The sequence below is a fragment of the Girardinichthys multiradiatus genome, chromosome 1, assembly GCF_021462225.1.
Source record: "Girardinichthys multiradiatus isolate DD_20200921_A chromosome 1, DD_fGirMul_XY1, whole genome shotgun sequence".
Classification (NCBI taxonomy): Eukaryota; Metazoa; Chordata; class Actinopteri; order Cyprinodontiformes; family Goodeidae; genus Girardinichthys; species Girardinichthys multiradiatus.
Genome location: NC_061794.1, coordinates 20,098,599 through 20,117,110, shown reverse-complemented (window position 1 = coordinate 20,117,110; position 18,512 = coordinate 20,098,599). Strand labels below are relative to the sequence as shown.

At 37.6% G+C, this 18,512-nt stretch overlaps 2 protein-coding genes across 4 annotated transcripts in view; one reads left to right on the top strand and one right to left on the bottom strand.

Annotated features, from left to right (window-relative positions):
- The window catches only part of LOC124873598 (thymocyte selection-associated high mobility group box protein TOX-like), a 123,408-nt gene extending 120,092 nt beyond the window's left edge, over positions 1-3,316 (top strand). For all 3 annotated transcript variants that reach the window (XM_047374357.1, XM_047374349.1, XM_047374366.1), the window contains one exon: positions 1,678-3,316. In XM_047374357.1, the coding sequence (XP_047230313.1) occupies positions 1,678-1,720 (43 nt within the window). In that variant the 3' untranslated portion in view covers positions 1,721-3,316. The remainder of the gene's footprint in view (positions 1-1,677) is intronic.
- A 2,729-nt stretch (positions 3,317-6,045) lies between these two features.
- Positions 6,046-16,582, bottom strand: LOC124869660 (large neutral amino acids transporter small subunit 1-like). Its single transcript, XM_047367644.1, has 11 exons — positions 16,098-16,582; positions 15,221-15,745; positions 14,967-15,092; positions 12,275-12,380; positions 12,123-12,167; positions 11,715-11,838; positions 11,506-11,609; positions 11,275-11,371; positions 9,988-10,137; positions 8,475-8,649; positions 6,046-8,227 (listed from the first exon to the last, which is right to left on the bottom strand). The coding sequence occupies exons 1-11, from the start codon at positions 16,171-16,173 to the stop codon at positions 8,151-8,153; spliced, it is 1,605 nt and encodes a 534-aa protein (XP_047223600.1). The 5' UTR covers positions 16,174-16,582; the 3' UTR covers positions 6,046-8,150.
- Between the last annotated feature and the right edge of the window lie 1,930 nt (positions 16,583-18,512).

The following is an 18,512-nucleotide window of genomic DNA, read 5'->3' as shown; positions in this document are numbered from 1 at the left end:
ATGAGTAATCTAGCACAAGAACAATGCTATTACCGAGCATGGAAAAAGTGCCGACATCCAATTAAGTGTCGCTCCACATACATTGCTTTATTGAATAATATGAATACCTTTCAGACAGGCACTAAGTGAAAATTTTGTATCACGTTTAAAAATCTTGTGTTGCTACTTTGAGGAGAAAATGCAGACACATTTTGTTGCCCTCTCTGACAAGGATGTGTCGACCACGTCCTGCCTTTATTATGAGTACATTCATTAGGTGGGGAAATGTTATTGAAATTATTGTTTAAAAAAACATTGGTGACACAATCCCTAATAAAAATAAATTCATTTCAAACGTTTTTTACATTTTTATTTTTATAAGTTTATCAGAGTTTCTAGTGACTTCTAATTAGTAACCCATATCTTTCTCCTTCTGTTCCAAAAATGAAATGACACAGAGGCCTCTTTCTTCTAGCCACTGGCCACTATGCTGGACCTATAATTATCTTGCCTCCACATACAAAGAGCAAGACTGTAAAGGAGGGAAAACAAAAATGATCTACAAACTCACTGTTAAAGAACTGCAGCAAAGAGTGGCATCTTACTGTTGGGTTCTACTGGAGTTTTATTCAAAATCGTATAGTATATTAAACAAGTCATGGTGCCGTGCAATCTAATGAGGTCTCCAAGGCAGTTGGAGGAGAAATATGCAGATTTTTTCCCACATTCAACCTTTGTTTTATTCCTAGCCCACCGGAAATGTTCATCTGAACAAAGCGCCTGATTTCAGGTAAAGTTCCAGTTGAACTTGGTAAATTTGATATGTTTTCATTTGTGATGATATGCAAGAAAAGTCTCTTTTATTTGGAAATGGGGGTCTAGTAGTTACTATGGAGACTTAGGGGACTGCAAGACGCCACTCTTTGCTGCAGTTAAGAGTGAGTTTGGATATAGTATGTTTTTACCTCCTGTACAATCCTGCTCACAATGCGTAATTTAGCAACCATTGGATAAATCTGCTGTGTCAGATATTTCTGAGTTAGAAGTTCCTTAAAACTCTAATCAACTTAAAAAAGGAAAGTGTCATTTTAAAAGACCCTTTGGTTACTTTTATTTTAAAGGGATTGTTAGAGGTGTCATCAACTTTGCCACCTTTGACTTGCTTAAAAACAATTACTTCTTAACATGGGATTTAAGATAATTTGGGTTTTTACACATCTTTATTAAGGGTGACAACAAATTTGTCTCTGCGTGTCTCCTTTATTTAGATTCCGATTCATCTGGTTCTGAAACAACGTGACGTCTGGGTTAAATCCTGTTTGAGGCTTATTTGAAGATTACTGAGTTTTTGCTTTAAATCTTCTTCCCACGTGTCAGATCTCTGTATTTTGGGGGTTTTGGAAGGTTCTAAATTACTTCCAGTTTGTCATTGAAGATACCTGGAGAATAGTCTCCAAATCTGACATTTCAAATACCAACTGATCTGCAAATTTTGAATTCATGCCTTTTGATGTCTGTTGTCTGTCGTCAGCTTTCATGTTTGTTTTGGAGCTGTTCCCCAAACCAGGCTTTCATTGAAAAAAAAATCTGATTTTCCCTGGTGAAATGTTATGTGGAATAAACAGTTATGTTGCACTAACGGTCCTCTGTTAAGTAAATTTTGTCACACATTTATGCGGCTCTTGTTTTCTTCATCAGCAGTGGCATGGGAGCCCGGGACAAGCCTCTCTACCTCACTTGAAGTTATATGACCTCCACATGTCAGACTCCAGAGAGCTTTCTAACATAACAACAGCTTCATTGGTGTTTCTGCTCTTTCACCATTTTGTTTTTCTTTTTGTTTTCTTCTTCTGATGGATTTTGAAAATCCCAAAGACTGCTACAGTACCACCTTTTTGCCAAGCACTTAAATCGGCCGCAAGCCCGAGGCACATCCTTTGCTTTCTTTTTTTCCTTTTTTCCTCCTGGTCTGTGAACATTGTTTTTGAGGTGGTGGTGAGCTTTAAGCTCACGCAGGTATACTGGAAATGAGGGCCAAAAATGTCCTCTCATATTGTTTTGATTTGTTTTTTTGAAGGATCGCTTTCCTTTTCACTTATTTGCTCTGTGTTTGCCATGAACTATCCTTATTAGGAAGGGAAAATGCTTAAAGCATACACAAAGGTAGAAAATCTAATGCAGGAAACTAGAATATAGTTGCTTCTTCAGGGGTGGATGTACTTCAGGACTTTCTGAAACAACCCCGACTGAAGGGAAAGCAACATTTCATGAAGGTGTCGTCAAGAATACATATGCCATTTGTAAATCATTGTTCCTCATACTAAAGGACTTCCTTATTTCCTTTTATCACAGAGTGATTGTAAATATCACCAAAATGGATCCCTTTCGTGTGTGTATTGAGCTGGAGTCCCTCGGCTTTTTTTAAAACCCTCTTTTGTTTGGTTACGTGATTTTTCTGTGCAAGCGGATTCAGCGAGGGGCCACACACATTAAAGCTCAAATTGAAGCTCTGTTCATGTCTCTCCAAAAAATATAAAAGCAGGAAATGCAAAAGTTGAAAGCTGTTCGGTGTCCTCCTCGGCTGGGCACACTCCTACAGAGGACGTTGCTCCTTTAACAGCCTCAGGACGTTACAGGGGTCACTGATTAAACGTATAGCTCCTCCTACTCCTGTCAATAAGAACCGCCCCCTTTGTCTTTAGCTCCGCCTTCCATCCTTTTAGTCTCACATCACTTGTACAGGTGAATAAAAAAAAATATGTTGCTAAATGTGAAATGTTACTAAAGAAAAAAAACATAACAGTGGGTTTTCAAGTTTTTGACTAGTTTTCTTAGGTGTTTTAGAATTGTGTTAAACTTTTCCATCTTTATCTTTTCTTTGTTTTTTGTGTGGAAAAAAGTTTTCAAGATACTTCATTTAAATTTTCACTGTAGCAGGATTTGCGTTTCAGGTCATTGGGGGTAGATATATTTTAATTTTGTGTACAAACCTGCCAAACGTATTTCTTTAATTTGTAAAGCCAGTGACAAAAGAGCCCCCATTTTGTTCTGTTGGATATGTTTTACAATTTGGTCATTTTATTTAATTCTTTGCAGGTTTTACATCTATTTATAGACAATATGAAGTAACATTTTGGCTTATTTGCATCAGGGTGCATTATTATTATTATTATTATTAAACCAACAGCTTTATTTTTAGAATAATAAATATTTTCAGAATTTGTCGTTGGTGCATTTCTCACATACATGTACCAACATTAGCTTCATTTTTGTGTCACAAATACTTCTTTTTTTGTTTTATTTGTCTGTAATAAAATGTTTAAAGTGGAAAAGTGAATTTTCATGCCTCCTCTTATTTTTATCGTCTCACATTATTGCACCTTTAAAGATTTATTTGTTTGTATGGCAGAACAGCCGGGTTGCTGTAGTCACCTAAAAACATCATTGCCCACAACCCCCACCCCCCCACCCCATCAACCCTGCTCTCGATGCACGTACACAAGGTTAATTAGGAGGATAATCTTTGATGTTGCAGAAGTTAATGTAGCTGCTGTCACGCAGCTCTTTAACTGCAGTTTTTAGGCTTCACCCAATGCACTTGGAGCTGTTCAATGTCTTTTTTGTTTTTGTTATGAATTCAGGATAGATCGATTTTTATTTTACATCCAGGTTAGGTCAATATGGTTCTAACAGGTCATATATATTCTACCAGCTGGCCATGTCTTTATTAAAGGTGTGATGATGGAACTCTGGGTTGCTGATGCAGTACGCAACCTCACAGAGAACTACTTTGGTAGAAAAAAGCAGCTGCCTTTTAGTTTTGAATTTCACAGTTGGATTAAATGTAGAATAGAAATGGAATCTATCATCTCTACCCCTCTCAAAACATGCACCGCCTTCTTCTCCTTCTGAATGCACGGTACACTGTAGATTATGGTGACGCAGTGCCCCCCTGAGGTAATTCATAGGGCATCATAGTGAGTGTTGCATGCTGGAAAGTAAAATTACAACCACAAAATCTCATGTATTTTATTAGCATTTTATGTAATAGACCAACACCAAGTAGTATGAACTGGAAGGAAAAGAATAGATTGTTCTTAAAGGTTTTTACAAATAAGAATCTAAAAGTGTAATTCATTATAGTATAGTATAGTCCATTTGTATCCAGCCCCTCTGAGTCAATTCTTTTTAGGACCACTTACACTGCAGTTAAAGGTGAATTTAAGGCGTGTCTTAACCAGCATTTCAAATCTACAAACTTGTTGGTTTTTTTTTTGCCCAACTTTTTTTTCAGAATAGGTTAAGCTAAATCAGATTGGATGGAGAGCATCTGTGAACATCATTTTTTGTGTCACAGATTCTAAATTAGATTCAGATCAGTGTTTTGAAAGGGCTATTCTAACGCATGAGCATGCGTTGAACTAGATCACTCCATTGTAACTCTGGCTCTATGTTTATGCTAATTATCTTGTAAAAAGGTGAACGTCTGTCTGAATCTTTAGGAGCCTTTAACTGTTGTTTTTTTTTTTTTTGCAGGATTACACTGTATTTAGCTTCAACTTCCCATCAACACCATGTTTTCCTGTCACTGCTTAAGGAATACTGTCCTGATATTCTTGGGATTCTTGGTTGCTTCTCTGATTAATGCTTGCCCTTCCTGGTCCATCAGTTTATGTAGATTACCTTTTCTTGGTAGGTCTGCACTAGAACTGCACAATGTATTGAATTGCAGCTGTTACTGTAATATCAACAATTGCAATATAGCAACCGTAAAGGACTGCTTAGATGAAATATTTTAAGTACCATGGATGCACAGTCTTTATCCCAATCATATATTTGACCTGCTGGAAGGAGTTTAAATGCCTTTGAATGCCCCCAATAAATTTATATCTTTAGTGGGTGAGCACAGTCAGAACCTTAAATTGTTGTGGAACAAAACGTTATTTCACTGAGCAATCTGATGTTATATTGAGCTTAATAAGGAAAAATTATTTAGAGCACATATTTGTGCAAGGCTGGTGTTGGACATGTCCTAAGTAAATGCTTTTCTATGAGTAGCAATGAGTGAGAAGACAGCGCTACTTTCAAGCCAACCCATAATAATGTAACTCTATCGCCAGCTGCTGGTGAAGTTTAGTAAAGACAAAAAGTCATGGATGACCTACGTTTGTATTATGTCCAAAACTAATAGATTAAGCTCATTTCCATGTGATATCCTGAGCAAAGAGCGACAATTTACATCTTTTTTTTAATAAATTGTTTTTAGAATATTTTTAGTATGTTATGTGTTAATAATACCAACTAGGTATTGGTGTCTTTTAAAGGTACGTTTTCCTCTTAATTTAAAATGAAATCCGAAAATCATGCAGACAGGAAGTTGGTACTTTGACATCCTAGACTGAGTAATCCAAACAACTTCTTTTTGTTTTTCTTTGCAAAGAAAAGTATTTTCAACATTGATTAAATCATAATAATAATGTAAGTATATTCTGTAATAGTGTTACAAATAAACATCAAAAAACTCTTCTTTCCTACAGTCAAAATTACTCAAACAATATTACTCCAGTCAAGCAATATTGTTTTCTTTTGTTTAGTTTTTGCCTGTACAATCTCCCATCACTAGTATTGTGTCCAGCAGCTCTGATGCTGCTTCCATCAGCAGCCTTCAGAGGCTTTCATTTCCTCTTCAGACAGATATGAACACCCCAGACAGTGTAGATTTCAGTGTCTTCATTGTCAGACAGCCAGCAAACATGACAAGACAAACAGGAAAGCATGGGCTTTTCATCGAGATCACTACCCAAACACTTGATGGTTCGGGAGATAATAACACTGGACTGCATTTTAAGAAAATTGCCCTGTGATATCCTCATTTAGATCAAAGCAGTGTCATATTTTGGGGTTGCTTGCTCTGTTTGTCTGCACTGAGTCTGCAGCCAGCCTTAACTAATACTAATATATCTGGTTGATGCATTTATACAGCAGTGGCGTAAATATTTTTAACCTGCAGGGGAAAAACTCTGTTTACTGTTTGTCATTTTGCCATAAAACACAAACAATTCAAACTCTGAAGAAAATACTTTTATTATTACATGTACCTGCCATGGTCACTGAGATACAACAGATATAATAGGTACTCTCTACTTTAGGATTGAAAATACAAGTTTTCTATTTTTTTCCATAACATTTCACCTGGCAAATGTAATTACAGATGTATAATAACGTTGTATACATATACAGTATTTTGCGCACAACATAAAATATATAATCAGGCTTGCAGAAAGCATTCATCTTAATTCGAGGCCAATCAATAAAGAGGGTGTTTACATTTCTGTCTTTAGCCTTTGTGCTATTTATTGGTGTGTTCATAGCTGCTGTGGATGTATTAATTTGGTGAGTGCAAGACATAAATAAATAGTTGACGGTTACCCCTCATTGGTTGCTACGAATGTGCACCATAATAATTAAATTAAGTGCCTGCGTTAATGTTTTTCTATCTGAAAAAAAAATAAAAATAATTACAATAATATCACAGCATAAAGGACGGATGAGTTGAGAATTAACTCAATTCTGTTATTCTGAGAAATTCTAAGAATAGAAAATAGAAAAGGTAGAAAACATTTTGGTAGAATGGCATTCATTTTTGTATATAATGAATGTCAGAATTCAGAGTAAGCTTTCAAAGCTGGTAAAGCTTCCTGCTTCTGGGAATGTTTTCTTTGGGGTTTATTGGGACTGCGTCAGTAATTGTAATAAACATTCAATTTGGTCTGAGTGTCAGAAAAATATGAAATATCAATATTGACAAGGCTGGCACAGACAAAAAAAAACTCTAATGCAAACACTAATACAATCACTAAAGATACATTTGTACAGGTCTTTCAAATCTGCTACCAGTATTTTACAACCAGAGAAGGTGGCTTTCGTCATCTTGCTATCATTTAGGCACCGAGCTAACTCGGTTTTACACTGGAATGAAATCATAGAAAAAAACTGGCTAGCCTGATAGCAGCACTGCTGCGAAAGAAATTACAAATCATGTTTATGTTTCTAGACACTGTGCTTTAAAATACGTGCTTATTCATTGTAGAAATGATTGCAAAAAGCTGTTTCAAATTAGAAACTTTTTAACAGAAATGTTAGTATGGGTCAAATAAAGTAAGTGGCTCTGCTGGTTGTCCTCTTTAAACAGTAACATTGGACAGTGGCTCTGAAAAGTGCAAACAGCTGTGCTAAAATTCCAGGTTTTTGACACGTACAAACATGATTAAATCATCCTCTAATTCACCAGGTTATTGAGGCTCTTTTATTCTTTCATATTTTCTCCCTATCAGATTTGTTCATTTATCAGTTTAGTTGTACAGTATAAATGTCCCATTTACTTTCACTGTCCTTTATGTCCACATCTGATGTAGATCTTAGTGACCAAGACAAGACAGCTTTAGGAGAAATGTTGAAACACAGAAGTAAAAAAAGGAGAATAAGGAAAATCCAGGTGAATCGCAATCGATATCATCAACGCAATATTCAGCTATAATATTAAAAACTACGTTTTCCTGTTATCCTGCAGCCCTATTAGACTTTTGAGAGCCACTATACACTAGCAGCATATTTCAAATACAGCGATAGATCTGTATATACTGTTCAGTCCTCAGTTTTATCTCACAGCTTAACTATTGAATACTATGTGAAGTTTTAATGTTAGTGATATAAAAAGTAAAAAAAAACATCAGACCTCTTCTGTTTTTTTCTCTGCTCAATGGAAAATACACCTTCAGGGCAGTAGATCTATAGCAACTTCTAATACTGTATTTGCAGTATCTAAATAATCATGTCTTCATTGCAGCTATTCACATTTTAAGACGAAAGCATGTTCCAGCATTAAACAGGACAAAACCTTTCAGAGTAAAATGAACAGAAACAAATCAGAAACAAAATTCAGATACAATTTGGACCTGCAGACATTTCAAACCGTTTAAGGATGTCACAAAATGTGCTTTTATATTTTGTACACAAGGGCATTCCATAAGGCCACCTTTGCGCTTTGTAAATTTATATATATTTTTCCACTTTTAACATAGCTGGTACGATAACATTTTAAAATAATGTGCTCAAATTATTTTTCAAAATGAATGTGAACATCTGAAGAGTGTTGCTAAGTTTGCCAGGCATTACTCGGCCACCTCATGTTTCTCCTTCTCCTCAGGAACAGACATGAAGATCTTCTGACAGAACATTGTGAAGATTTCTGAGAAGAAACAACTCGTCATATTGCACGTTTTGTATAACAAAATCAGTGTATATCAATATATATTCTGAAAATTAAGAAAATATTGAATGCTCCACAACGGATATATAAAGAAATAAACTAGAACAGTAAGTTCAGGTATACCCTGTCATGAATTTCATAACAAACTGTAGGAGAGGTCTCTCCAGTCTGGTCTGAACAAACAATCGCACCTTTTTAAAATAAGCAAACCCAGAACTTCACTTACCCAGCATCTTCTTGACCATATGGGGTTTCTTCCACTTGTAGCCAAGCAGATACGCAGGAATGCCTGTGAGAATAATGCTACTTCCCACCAGGCTCTCAAACGGAGCAGCCCAGAAGGACACGACGATCATGAAGATGCAGCCCAACACAAACGTCACAGGGATAAAAAGATACACCTGCAGAGGAAAAAATAGGGAAACAGCTGTTAATTCTACTTATATGAGAAGGTTTATGGGTGAAATGCTGTTGTAACTTAGTTTACAGACAGAAGAAATACAAAATAAAATTTAAATAATGACAGACTTGGCTGAAACCAATCACGGAAAGTTTAACTTTACAATTTCATTCCATTTTTGACAATATTTACAGAGATGATTTTTCTATTTAGATTAAGATAAACAGAAACTCTAACAAACACTAAATCGTGACACATTGTTATTCATGCAAAATGACATCTACAAAATCCAGGGTTCCTACGCATTTATACGTAAACATGCCAGACATTTCCAGACTCCTCATCCTTTACATTCATTTTAAAACACAAAACATTAAATTTCACTATAAGTTTATGACAATTTTTTCCCCAGAGGGCAGAAAAGATGGACCTGTTTTCTCCACTTATACCTGAGCTGGCTTTAGGTCCCATGATGACATTTTAGGGTTTTTGGAGATTTAATTTAGCATCCTGCCATCTGTTTTCAGGGTGAGCTTGCTTGGACAGCCAGATCTGGACATGTTCCTGGATGTTTTAAATGTCCTTCACTTGTACACTATTTTCCATAAAAAGGAATGTCTGTTTTTTTACCTATTTTTAAAACCTCCTAATTTTAAAGCCAGACTAATAAACTGCTCCGATGTCCTTGTTTAAGGCCTCAGCTGTGTGTGATTATAGCTATTTTAAGTGAGAATAAATGGAATAAATGTATTGATTTATTCCACTCCTGATTATTTTTTACAGTTGCCTGGAAATGTTAATGTTTATTTAAATTACTAGACTTTCTCATTATTGTTCAATTTGATATTGAATATTTTAAAAACACACAGTTTCAAAGGGTGTCCCAGTTTATTTCACACGCATATGTACCTATGAAATGTTGCTTCATAATAGATTCAGTAATGGAGCTGGGGTCCCTGTTTATTTTCTGTGTGTTATAAAACAAATGGGCTGAGATCATTTGCCTCAAAAGAAAGATGAAACACTGCTGTCAACCAAGGTTGTATTCCCACGATAAATAGGGAAACAAAGAACAGTGCATTCATGCAGTCGCCACTCCCTCCTATCATGGAAGCACAGTGGGGTTCCACTTCCAACTCATAACAGGAGCAGTGATACAATGGTGCTTTCATTAAAAATAAAATAAAAACTGTGGAAACGTTATGTAACTTGCTGACATGTTGATGTTTTTGAGAAGACAAAGAATCATGGTGAGGTTCAAGTAGAGTCTCACATAATTTAAATTGGATTTCACAAAGAAAAAGGTGCTTAGTTTAAATCGGCGGCGTTTAGACTGTACCTTAATAGGCCTTCTGAGGTCTGGCTTGGTGATGCGCAGCCACACCAACCCGGCGATGGCCATGCCAACGCACAGCCAGGTGAAGAAGCTGAAGAGATTGATGACTGAGAAGATATCCTGGGAGATGGTGTACATCATGGACAGGAGGCACTATTACAAAGCACAAATATCACAACATTGATTGTTCTCTTTGACGAATGTAAACGTAGTGAAAAAAATACGAAAATTTGTTTTTGGTAGATCTTTGGATGTTTGGTAATTAATCCAGAGTTACTACACATTGACAATTTCAAACTTCCATACTTTTCCAGATTCAAACTTTCGTTTTTTTTTCTTTAGGTTTTATAACAACAATTATAACAAAATGATTAGCTTTTAATTGCATTGGTAGTAGTCAGAGTCAGGTCTTGTCATCTGTAGTGTCCAAAAATCATGAATAAGCACAATAGTGAAATTGGAGTGTGGTATAGGGTCATTTCACTGCTTTTTTGTTGGCTAGACTAACACTTCCAACAATGTCTGGAATATACACTAAAGGAAGAGTCTTAAAAGTACAGTTTGTGAACACTGGTACCTTGAAAAATAACAGTTAGTACTTTTATATCAACCAGATCCAGTTTAAGAACCTCCGGTCCAGTTTACCAGTGTCCCAAAATGTTAAATGAGCTTTGTTTTATCTTTGTTTTGCCTTTGAATGATCATGCATTGAATTAGTAAGTGAAAAGCAGTAATGGCAAATAAAAGCATGTGATTTAATGTAAATGTAAAAAAAAACAACACATTTATCAAGCATTATTAGGTAATTGTTCTTTTGAACAAAAACAAGAAAAGTCTGGAAAATCATACTCGTTTTTTATACTTATTTTTGTTTTCCATACTTGTCCAGACCTGGAAGAAAAATTAAAATCAATTCCATACTTTTCCAGACTTTTCAAGACCACAGAGAAACCCTTTAAAACTCGAACCGTTAGACAAGTTGTTTTTTACCCTTTAAATGGTGCCACAATTGTGGGCTGAGCAGCAAAGTTGAGTATGTGGGTGGCGCCCATTAATAGCTTGTCAAACTCTCTCCGCCAACACCAAACAGCTTTTGTTGGAGGTAGTGTGATGGTGTGGTGTGCCATATATTAGGCAGACTAAAGCAGGAGTTAATAAAAGTAAAGCAGACCAATTGCTCTTTCTAACCTTATTTAAGTTGCTGGACAAACCTGGAAACAAATAACTATAGAAAAGAAAAAAAACAATGGAAACTGCTATCGAGTCTTTGAATTTAAAGTTCAGCCTTACTGTAAAGATCAGTGATGGCACAGGTGTAAACAAGTCAGTGTGAACCAGCCCCAGAGCAGCAGGAAGTTGACCCTCTCTGGCTCCAGCGTAGAACAGCCTAGTGCAGAAAAAGATAGTTTTTTTCCACTGAAGCATTTCGCCTTGATAAAATCACCCCCCCCCCCCGATCTTGGAACAACCCTCTCCAATTGTCCTAAAACAAAAATTGTGTTAATATTATGGTTTAGTCACCGTGCTGAAGTAAATAGAGATCCATTGACGGCTCCGAAGCAGGAAAGCCCCACAAAGACAGGAATCAACCAGGCCATTACACCAAGATGGTACTCCCCAAAACTCTGCATCAGTGCATGAGAACAAAGAAACAAGTGCACATTTTTGTGAAAGAAAAGTCTCTGTGTACCAGATAACGACATCTATATGGTTACCACAGCAACACTTACCACAGCAACCGCCTCTGACTCAACCATGACTTGAGGAGAGATGGTGGTGAAGTATGCCAAGTTGGTCAGAACGTACACCATGGTGACTATTGGCATTGATATAATAATGGCCAGTGGCAGATTTCTGTGAGAGTGAGGGTGGCCAATAATCATTAAACAGCAACAAAGCATAATCCAAAGTTCATAACAGGAGGGAATTCTTCACATCAGACAGTGAATGTGTTTAATTTCATGCCATCCAATGTTTGCAATTCTGGTCAGTGCTGGTGTCTCTTTGTACTTTATCTCCATGCAATTAACTGATGGTAGACAATCTTATTCATAGTTGAGGGCAGTCATGCCATTGCCGTAATGCTCACAGAAGAGTCTGTAAAATTCTGAAATCAACCTGCATCACTTTTAAGTCACCTCTCTGGATTGATCATCTCCTCAGTAACATAGTTCAGGTAATTCCTGTGGGAAACAAAAATTTAGGTTAACACGTTTTAATGGGCAGGAAAAGAATTACAGCTGGTTGTGCTGAAAAGATAAACAGATGTCAGCTGTGAACAAAGTCTCACCAGCCACCAAAAGCAAAGAGACCACTGTACAACGCCAACACAATGTTGTCCACTCCCATTTTACTGCCTTCAAATGCCATTTCTGGTTTCAGATATGGTACGTCACCTGCATGTACACAGCAAAAGGTGTATAAGAAACAGCTAAAAAAGAAACGTAACCTCTGTAGCTTATAGACAAATATGGAGCTAGAACACAGTAGCATATGGAAAAGTGGCTTGGGCTCTTCTTGTGGTGGCAGAAGGACAAAGCAACTTAACTGAAACTACAAGAAGCAGAAAATACATTTTTGAAAGGGGTACATGCTGTTTTACATATAAAAAATAAGACTAAATATTCTGCTTGTTTCTGGTTTCTACAAGCTAGGGTTAGCATGACAGCACAGCTGGGCTCCAGGGGAAGGTAGAAAAGCAACAGTTTACAACTCTTACAAGTTATTTCTATGAAAGTTGTGAAGTTGTTTATTAGATCATTATTTATTTTTGCCTTGTGGTAACCATTTTGGCAAAGAATTACTGTAGTGAGCATGTTCAGTCCTTTTATTACAAGCTTCCCGGAAGACAGTGGTTTATTACTGGTGATTAATTGACCAAATATATTTCCTTCAATAATGACTGATATGCTGCAAGTGTTAACAGGATGTCAAGTCTAGGAAAAAGCAGAAGTAATTGCTGTTGCTGAGAAACACAAGTACAGGAGTTATTTTATGCTAATGTTAATTGATAGAACCTTAAGGCCTAATTTGGCCACAACCAATCCCAGAATATTGCGTTCTTACACATCTGAGTAGATGTATCTTCTTATAACACTCTTGGCACTTTTCATTTTGTCCACAAATGCCAGCCAGTTGATACCTGCATTTTAACAACCTGATATGTTCAACCAGCGTCTCCTTAGATGTGGGAAAGCATGATGAACTCCAGCATAGGTGGCATTTGAATTTGAGGAGTTTTCAAATATGATAAATAAATTTCAATCTACAAAGGATAAAGTAAATAACTGCATCAGAATAGCACTAGTACAGATAATGTGTGACTCAACTATAACTCTTGCTTTCAGATGTTAATAACTGTCTCTTAACTGGGACTTGGTAAGCATGTACATTATTTGCCCATTTGGTCCTTCTGTCATGCACTCAAAGATCCCAGTCTAGGCATTTCCACCTTGTTACCATGGTAACTTTGTGGGGGGGGGGGACAATGGCAGTGGGTGTGGCCTTCCAAAAGGAGGGAAAGGAGCAGATGTCACATTTTGTCTGGTGTGTCTTTTTTTGAAATTATTTCTTCATCTAAAACAAATTCTGTACATCATGCGGCTAACATAATAATGTGCATAAACCAGTGATTTTAAATCTGTAAACATCTTCTAACATGTAAGTTTTGTTATGTAAACAATGTACAGATGACACAAGTATAGTAATGATTTTACAGCCCTGTGCAGCCTGAAAGTATAGCCACACACAGATAGACGCGCACATGGTCGCACAGTCGGACTCAATCAACCGGCTGTAGACACACAGACCCTGTGTTTAGACTCAGCAACTGTGCTAACAAACTGAAAGGACAGCAGCCTGCTTCATTGGTCTCATTAGCATGCATCAACAATTTGCTCATAATTAGAGACAAAAGAAAAATACCTCATATTGTACATGTAAATATGACCGTTGAAACTGCGTAATAATCACATATAAAATTCACAGAAACTGGTTTTTGGGATTATGCACCTTGATTATAATCCTTTTAGCTAACTGTTGGTTTCAGGAACTTGTACTGATCATTAAAATAATAGAATAGACTAGATACTATCAATACCCATCTACAGTGAAGCACACAAATATTCAATTCAATTCAGTTTCAAAAATACTTTATTCATTCTAATGGGAAATTAATTGTTGTTGTAGTTCATTTTATACAAGTTTCTTCAAAGAACTGTTGTAAATGCTGATGGCATGTGGGCTATTCATACCCCTGGTAGATTTGAACTGGAATATATTTTTATTTAACCAAAATGTTTGTTTCTTATTGGAAATGAAGCAGGTGTCACTCTAAAGATAATAAGTTTCAAGTTTTTGAGGTTAGAAGGCCTCCTTCCCATCACCCTAATTTCTACTCCATCTGCAGTTTCGATATCAGATTCAAGTCAGGATTCTGGCTGGGCCACTTCAAAACGTTCAATGTTTACACCAACAAAACACTGGAGATCAAACAAGAATCAGCTATTGTAAACTGAGACAAACAAATGTGACTACATTTACTAAAACTAAAAAAAGATCGGTTCAACCAATTTAATTTAAAAAGAAGACTAAGCTTATTTAGAAAAAAAAATCTGATCTAGCGAAGATTTATAAGATTAGAAGATCGTTGTTTCGTCATTAAAGAAAGACATGTTCCTGTTAACTCAACATGCTGTTGCTCTGAGCGCATCATAAAAGAATAATATGCAAACATGCTGTTTTATATGGATGCTGAGCAAAAAAAATAGCTATTCTATCATCTACACTCTCAACTTTTCAAATTTACTCAGCATGTTGTGCTTGGCTTGGTAAATTCTAAAACCAAATTGTAAAATTGGAATCTGTGTAGTGAAATTAGACTGAGAGGCTTAGTAAAAAAGTAATCAGAGAGCTGAGGTGACAAATAACAATCTGAACTTCATAAGAACCGTCGTTAAAGGGTGGAGGCAACTGGCACTTACCTGTGGAAATCTGGATGAAGCCAAAGATGATGATGATGAGGAGAGATAATAATTTGGATGCCGTGAACAAGTCTTGGACCTTGGTGGCTGCTCTCACACTGATGCAGTTCACAAATGTCAGGGAAGCTGTGACAGGTTGAGAAATACACAGCTATAAGTAGAATGGTAAATTCAGAAAGAACTTCCTCCAATTTACCCAATAGAAATTATAAAAATGTAAATGAAAATACATCCAAAAAGTTTTTCCTACTCACTAAGACACGCGCAGGCGATGAGCTTGGCCGCACTATCTGGCACAGGACAGGTCGGGTACAGGGGCTTAAGAAGGTAGGTGGCAAAAACCAGTGAGACCACATACTGGGATGATGGCCGAATGATTAGCATCTCCACCCACAGTTTCAGAAAGGCTGCAAGTTCGCCATATACTTCGAGGATGTATGTGTAGTCTCCTCCAGACTTTGTGATGGTCGTGCCCAGCTCAGCATAGCACAAGGCTCCCATGGTGGAAACAACCCCACAGGCAGACCAGATGATCAATGAGAGGCCAGCAGAGCCAGTCTCCTTGACCACACCTGTTGGAGTCACAAAGATGCCTGACCCGATGATGGTGCCTATGATCATCCCTATGCCATTGAAGAGGGTGATGCTGCGTTTGAGCTTGATCTTTTCACCCTTGTCAGGTGGGCTGTTAGATGGATCTGTGGCAGTGGGGTCAGAGACCATGGGGGATGCTGGTTGCTCCACAATAAGACCATCCTGGTTGGGGACTGCTTCAGTTGCTGGTGAAGTCAGGATAGCACAGCAGTAGATGATAAGACATGAGAAACACTGCAACTTATTTAGATTCTGACATGTTGAAAATGTAAAGATTTTCAAATTTGATAATTTTTAGATGTTTCTCTCCCTCTTTGAATGTCAGCTTTTGATATTTCTACAGATACACACATGCACCTGCCATTTTGTCACCTGTTAGCATCATTACTCCCAACAAGAACAATTTCAGCACAAAAATTACATTAACTCTGCTATCCTAGTCTTGCATCAGACAGCGTTGCATCAGCGCGCATGATGGAATAGTGCAGATCTGCACCATGTGCCATCTCCAGGAGTGTGAGCACACACTGTACTTACTCCCCATCTTCTCCTGGCTCACTGCTTTAGCAACACTCTCCCGGCTGCTTCTCGATTTCAGCTCCGGCTCAGCCATATTCCCTCCTTTTCTGAGTTCCCTTGTCTTGTCTTCTACCTCTCGTCTCCCTTTTTTTTTTTTTTTGCCCCTTACATTCACTCCTATCCTGTCTGGATTTACCTTCTGCCTCTCTCTCTCTCTCTCTCTCTCATGCACAGACAGTTACACTCACAACTCTCTCTGTAACCCAGCCTAATTTGTTCTCTCACACATTCATGCACACAATTGTCCGCTCATTTACACTCAGTGCCGTCACTCTGTCTGTAATTTATCTGACCCTGATCCTCTCAGTCTCTCCCTCCCAGCATGCAGCAGGGAGGAGCTGAAACTTAGTGATGCTGCTGATGCTCGTGCCGACGCCCACCCCAAGTGAATCATGGGATAGCTCTAGAAGAGAAGTGGGTTACAAGAAAGGACCATTTGGGGTGGAGAGCCATGTGACTCTGTAAGCTTTTTGTTTGCTGCACTAATCCTGTGGCAGGAAGTATGGTCCTTGTGTGTCAGCGTGTGCTTTGATGTCAGAGGCTATTAGGATGGATGCTGCAGGGGTGGAGCGCCCTCTACTGGCGTCTGCACGGTAAAGAATGGATCGTTGCTTTCTCGGGAAGGTAAAACCATAGAAAATGGACACCCAGGGGCCATTTTCAGCACAAAGAAAGTGCTGAGTAATAATAATGAGACACATTCAATTTTGTCTGCAGCAATTAATGCTTTATTTATTAGTTTACAGTGAAAAGGAAGAGAAGTCATCGGTTCAGTGTTTACTCATAAATACCAGACATTTTGTTTCTCAAAATGATGATTAAAAGCAAAAGGATTTTTAAAGAAAAAGAATGAGAATAATTCCTTTTTTTTTTTTTCTCAAATAGGCAGTTTAAGGCAAAAACAAAACAAATAAAATAAAAAAACTCCAGCTACTCTGCTGGATGCTGTTGCACATCACATTTTCAACCTCAAGGTAGACACATTAGCCTGCTTCTAAACTTACACCACCTTGCGAAAGTATTTATAGGACTTTTCCACGTTTTCTTGCTACATCTAGAATTTTGTTTACAAAACCAAAACATCTGGTGTGTATGTCTATTCATGCCCTTTTACTCTGAAACCGCCAAATACAATACAGTGGAAGCATATACAAATAGGTGACCTTTAAATAGATTTAAAGGTCACCTAATTAGTAAAAAGATTAATTTAATCTCTGTATATACCGTTCCGTGAAGACCTCAGATGTAGAACGCATAGAATCATGAAGACCAAGGAACACACCTGAGGGTTAAGGATAACATTCTGGAGAAGCCTAACGCAGAAATAGGTTATAAAATATTATCCAACAATGCTTTTTTTCATTAGGGACTGAGAAGCAAATTGGAGATGATACGAAGATGCATGGAGCCAAATAGAGGCAATACTGGAGAAAAGCTGTAATAGGCTGCACAAGACTTGAGAACTTGGAAGACGTTGACCATTGGCGATTATAGAGCAAATTTACCTGGGGGCCCAAGGTGGGGCCAGTGTTTTTTCATGGGGGCACAGAACAAAACAATGAAGCAAAAAACTATTTCATCATTTCAAATATTAAGTGAGCCACAGAGCCAAATACCGCTCTGGAGCTGCGGGTTGTAGACTCCTGATCTAGCAGATAAAAACTGATCCTATCGCAGTACGGCAGAAGCTCAAAGTGCAACACCTTAATTTTTAATTCATTGTGAAAATAAAACTGTATAGGTAAAAAATTAAATTGGTTCAAGGGATCAATTAGCTATTGTTTCTGTGACGGGGTATATCATCATAAGAAACTGATTTTGTCTTCATAACAGGGGGCAGGACCAGTTCTACCCTGCCGGGCCAACATAGGGCTAGTGAGCCTTGGCCCCTGTCAAGAACCACCCATGATGTTGGCCCTTCAGCAGGACAAAGGCCTGAAACATACAGTCAGAGCTGTTGTTTAATACACATGCTTCATGCCCTATTAGAAGTCCGGCACTAAATCAAATCAATAAGCCGTGGAAATACTTGAAAATTGATGTTCACAGACATTCTTTATCCAGTCTGCCATGTATCATTTCCTTCCCACTTCACAAAGTAGTACTACTTTGTGTTGATCTAGAAATTGTCTGACCCTGATCCTCTCAGTCTCTCCCTCCCAGTATGCAGCAGTGTGGAGGTGAAGCCACATTCAATCCTAAAAAAATATTCTTAAGTTTGTGGATGTAATGTGACAAAATGTGAAAGGTTAGCATATGAACACTTTTGAAAGTGTAGTGGCGATTACATTGTTTGTCAAACTAAACATTCAACTTTAAAGATCAACAAGCTACTATGGCACTGTGGATGTATTTCTTACGCAGGCAAAAGAA

Coding starts and splice junctions, on each gene's coding strand:
- LOC124869660 (XM_047367644.1), bottom strand. CDS start 16,173: ATGGCTGAGCCGGAGCTGAAATCGAGAAGCAGCCGGGAGAGTGTTGCT. Junction 11,839..12,122: donor GAGATGATCAATCCAGAGAG/GTGACTTAAAAG, acceptor TCACTCTCACAG/AAATCTGCCACTGGCCATTA. Junction 8,650..9,987: donor ACCTCAGAAGGCCTATTAAG/GTACAGTCTAAA, acceptor TTTCCTCTGCAG/GTGTATCTTTTTATCCCTGT.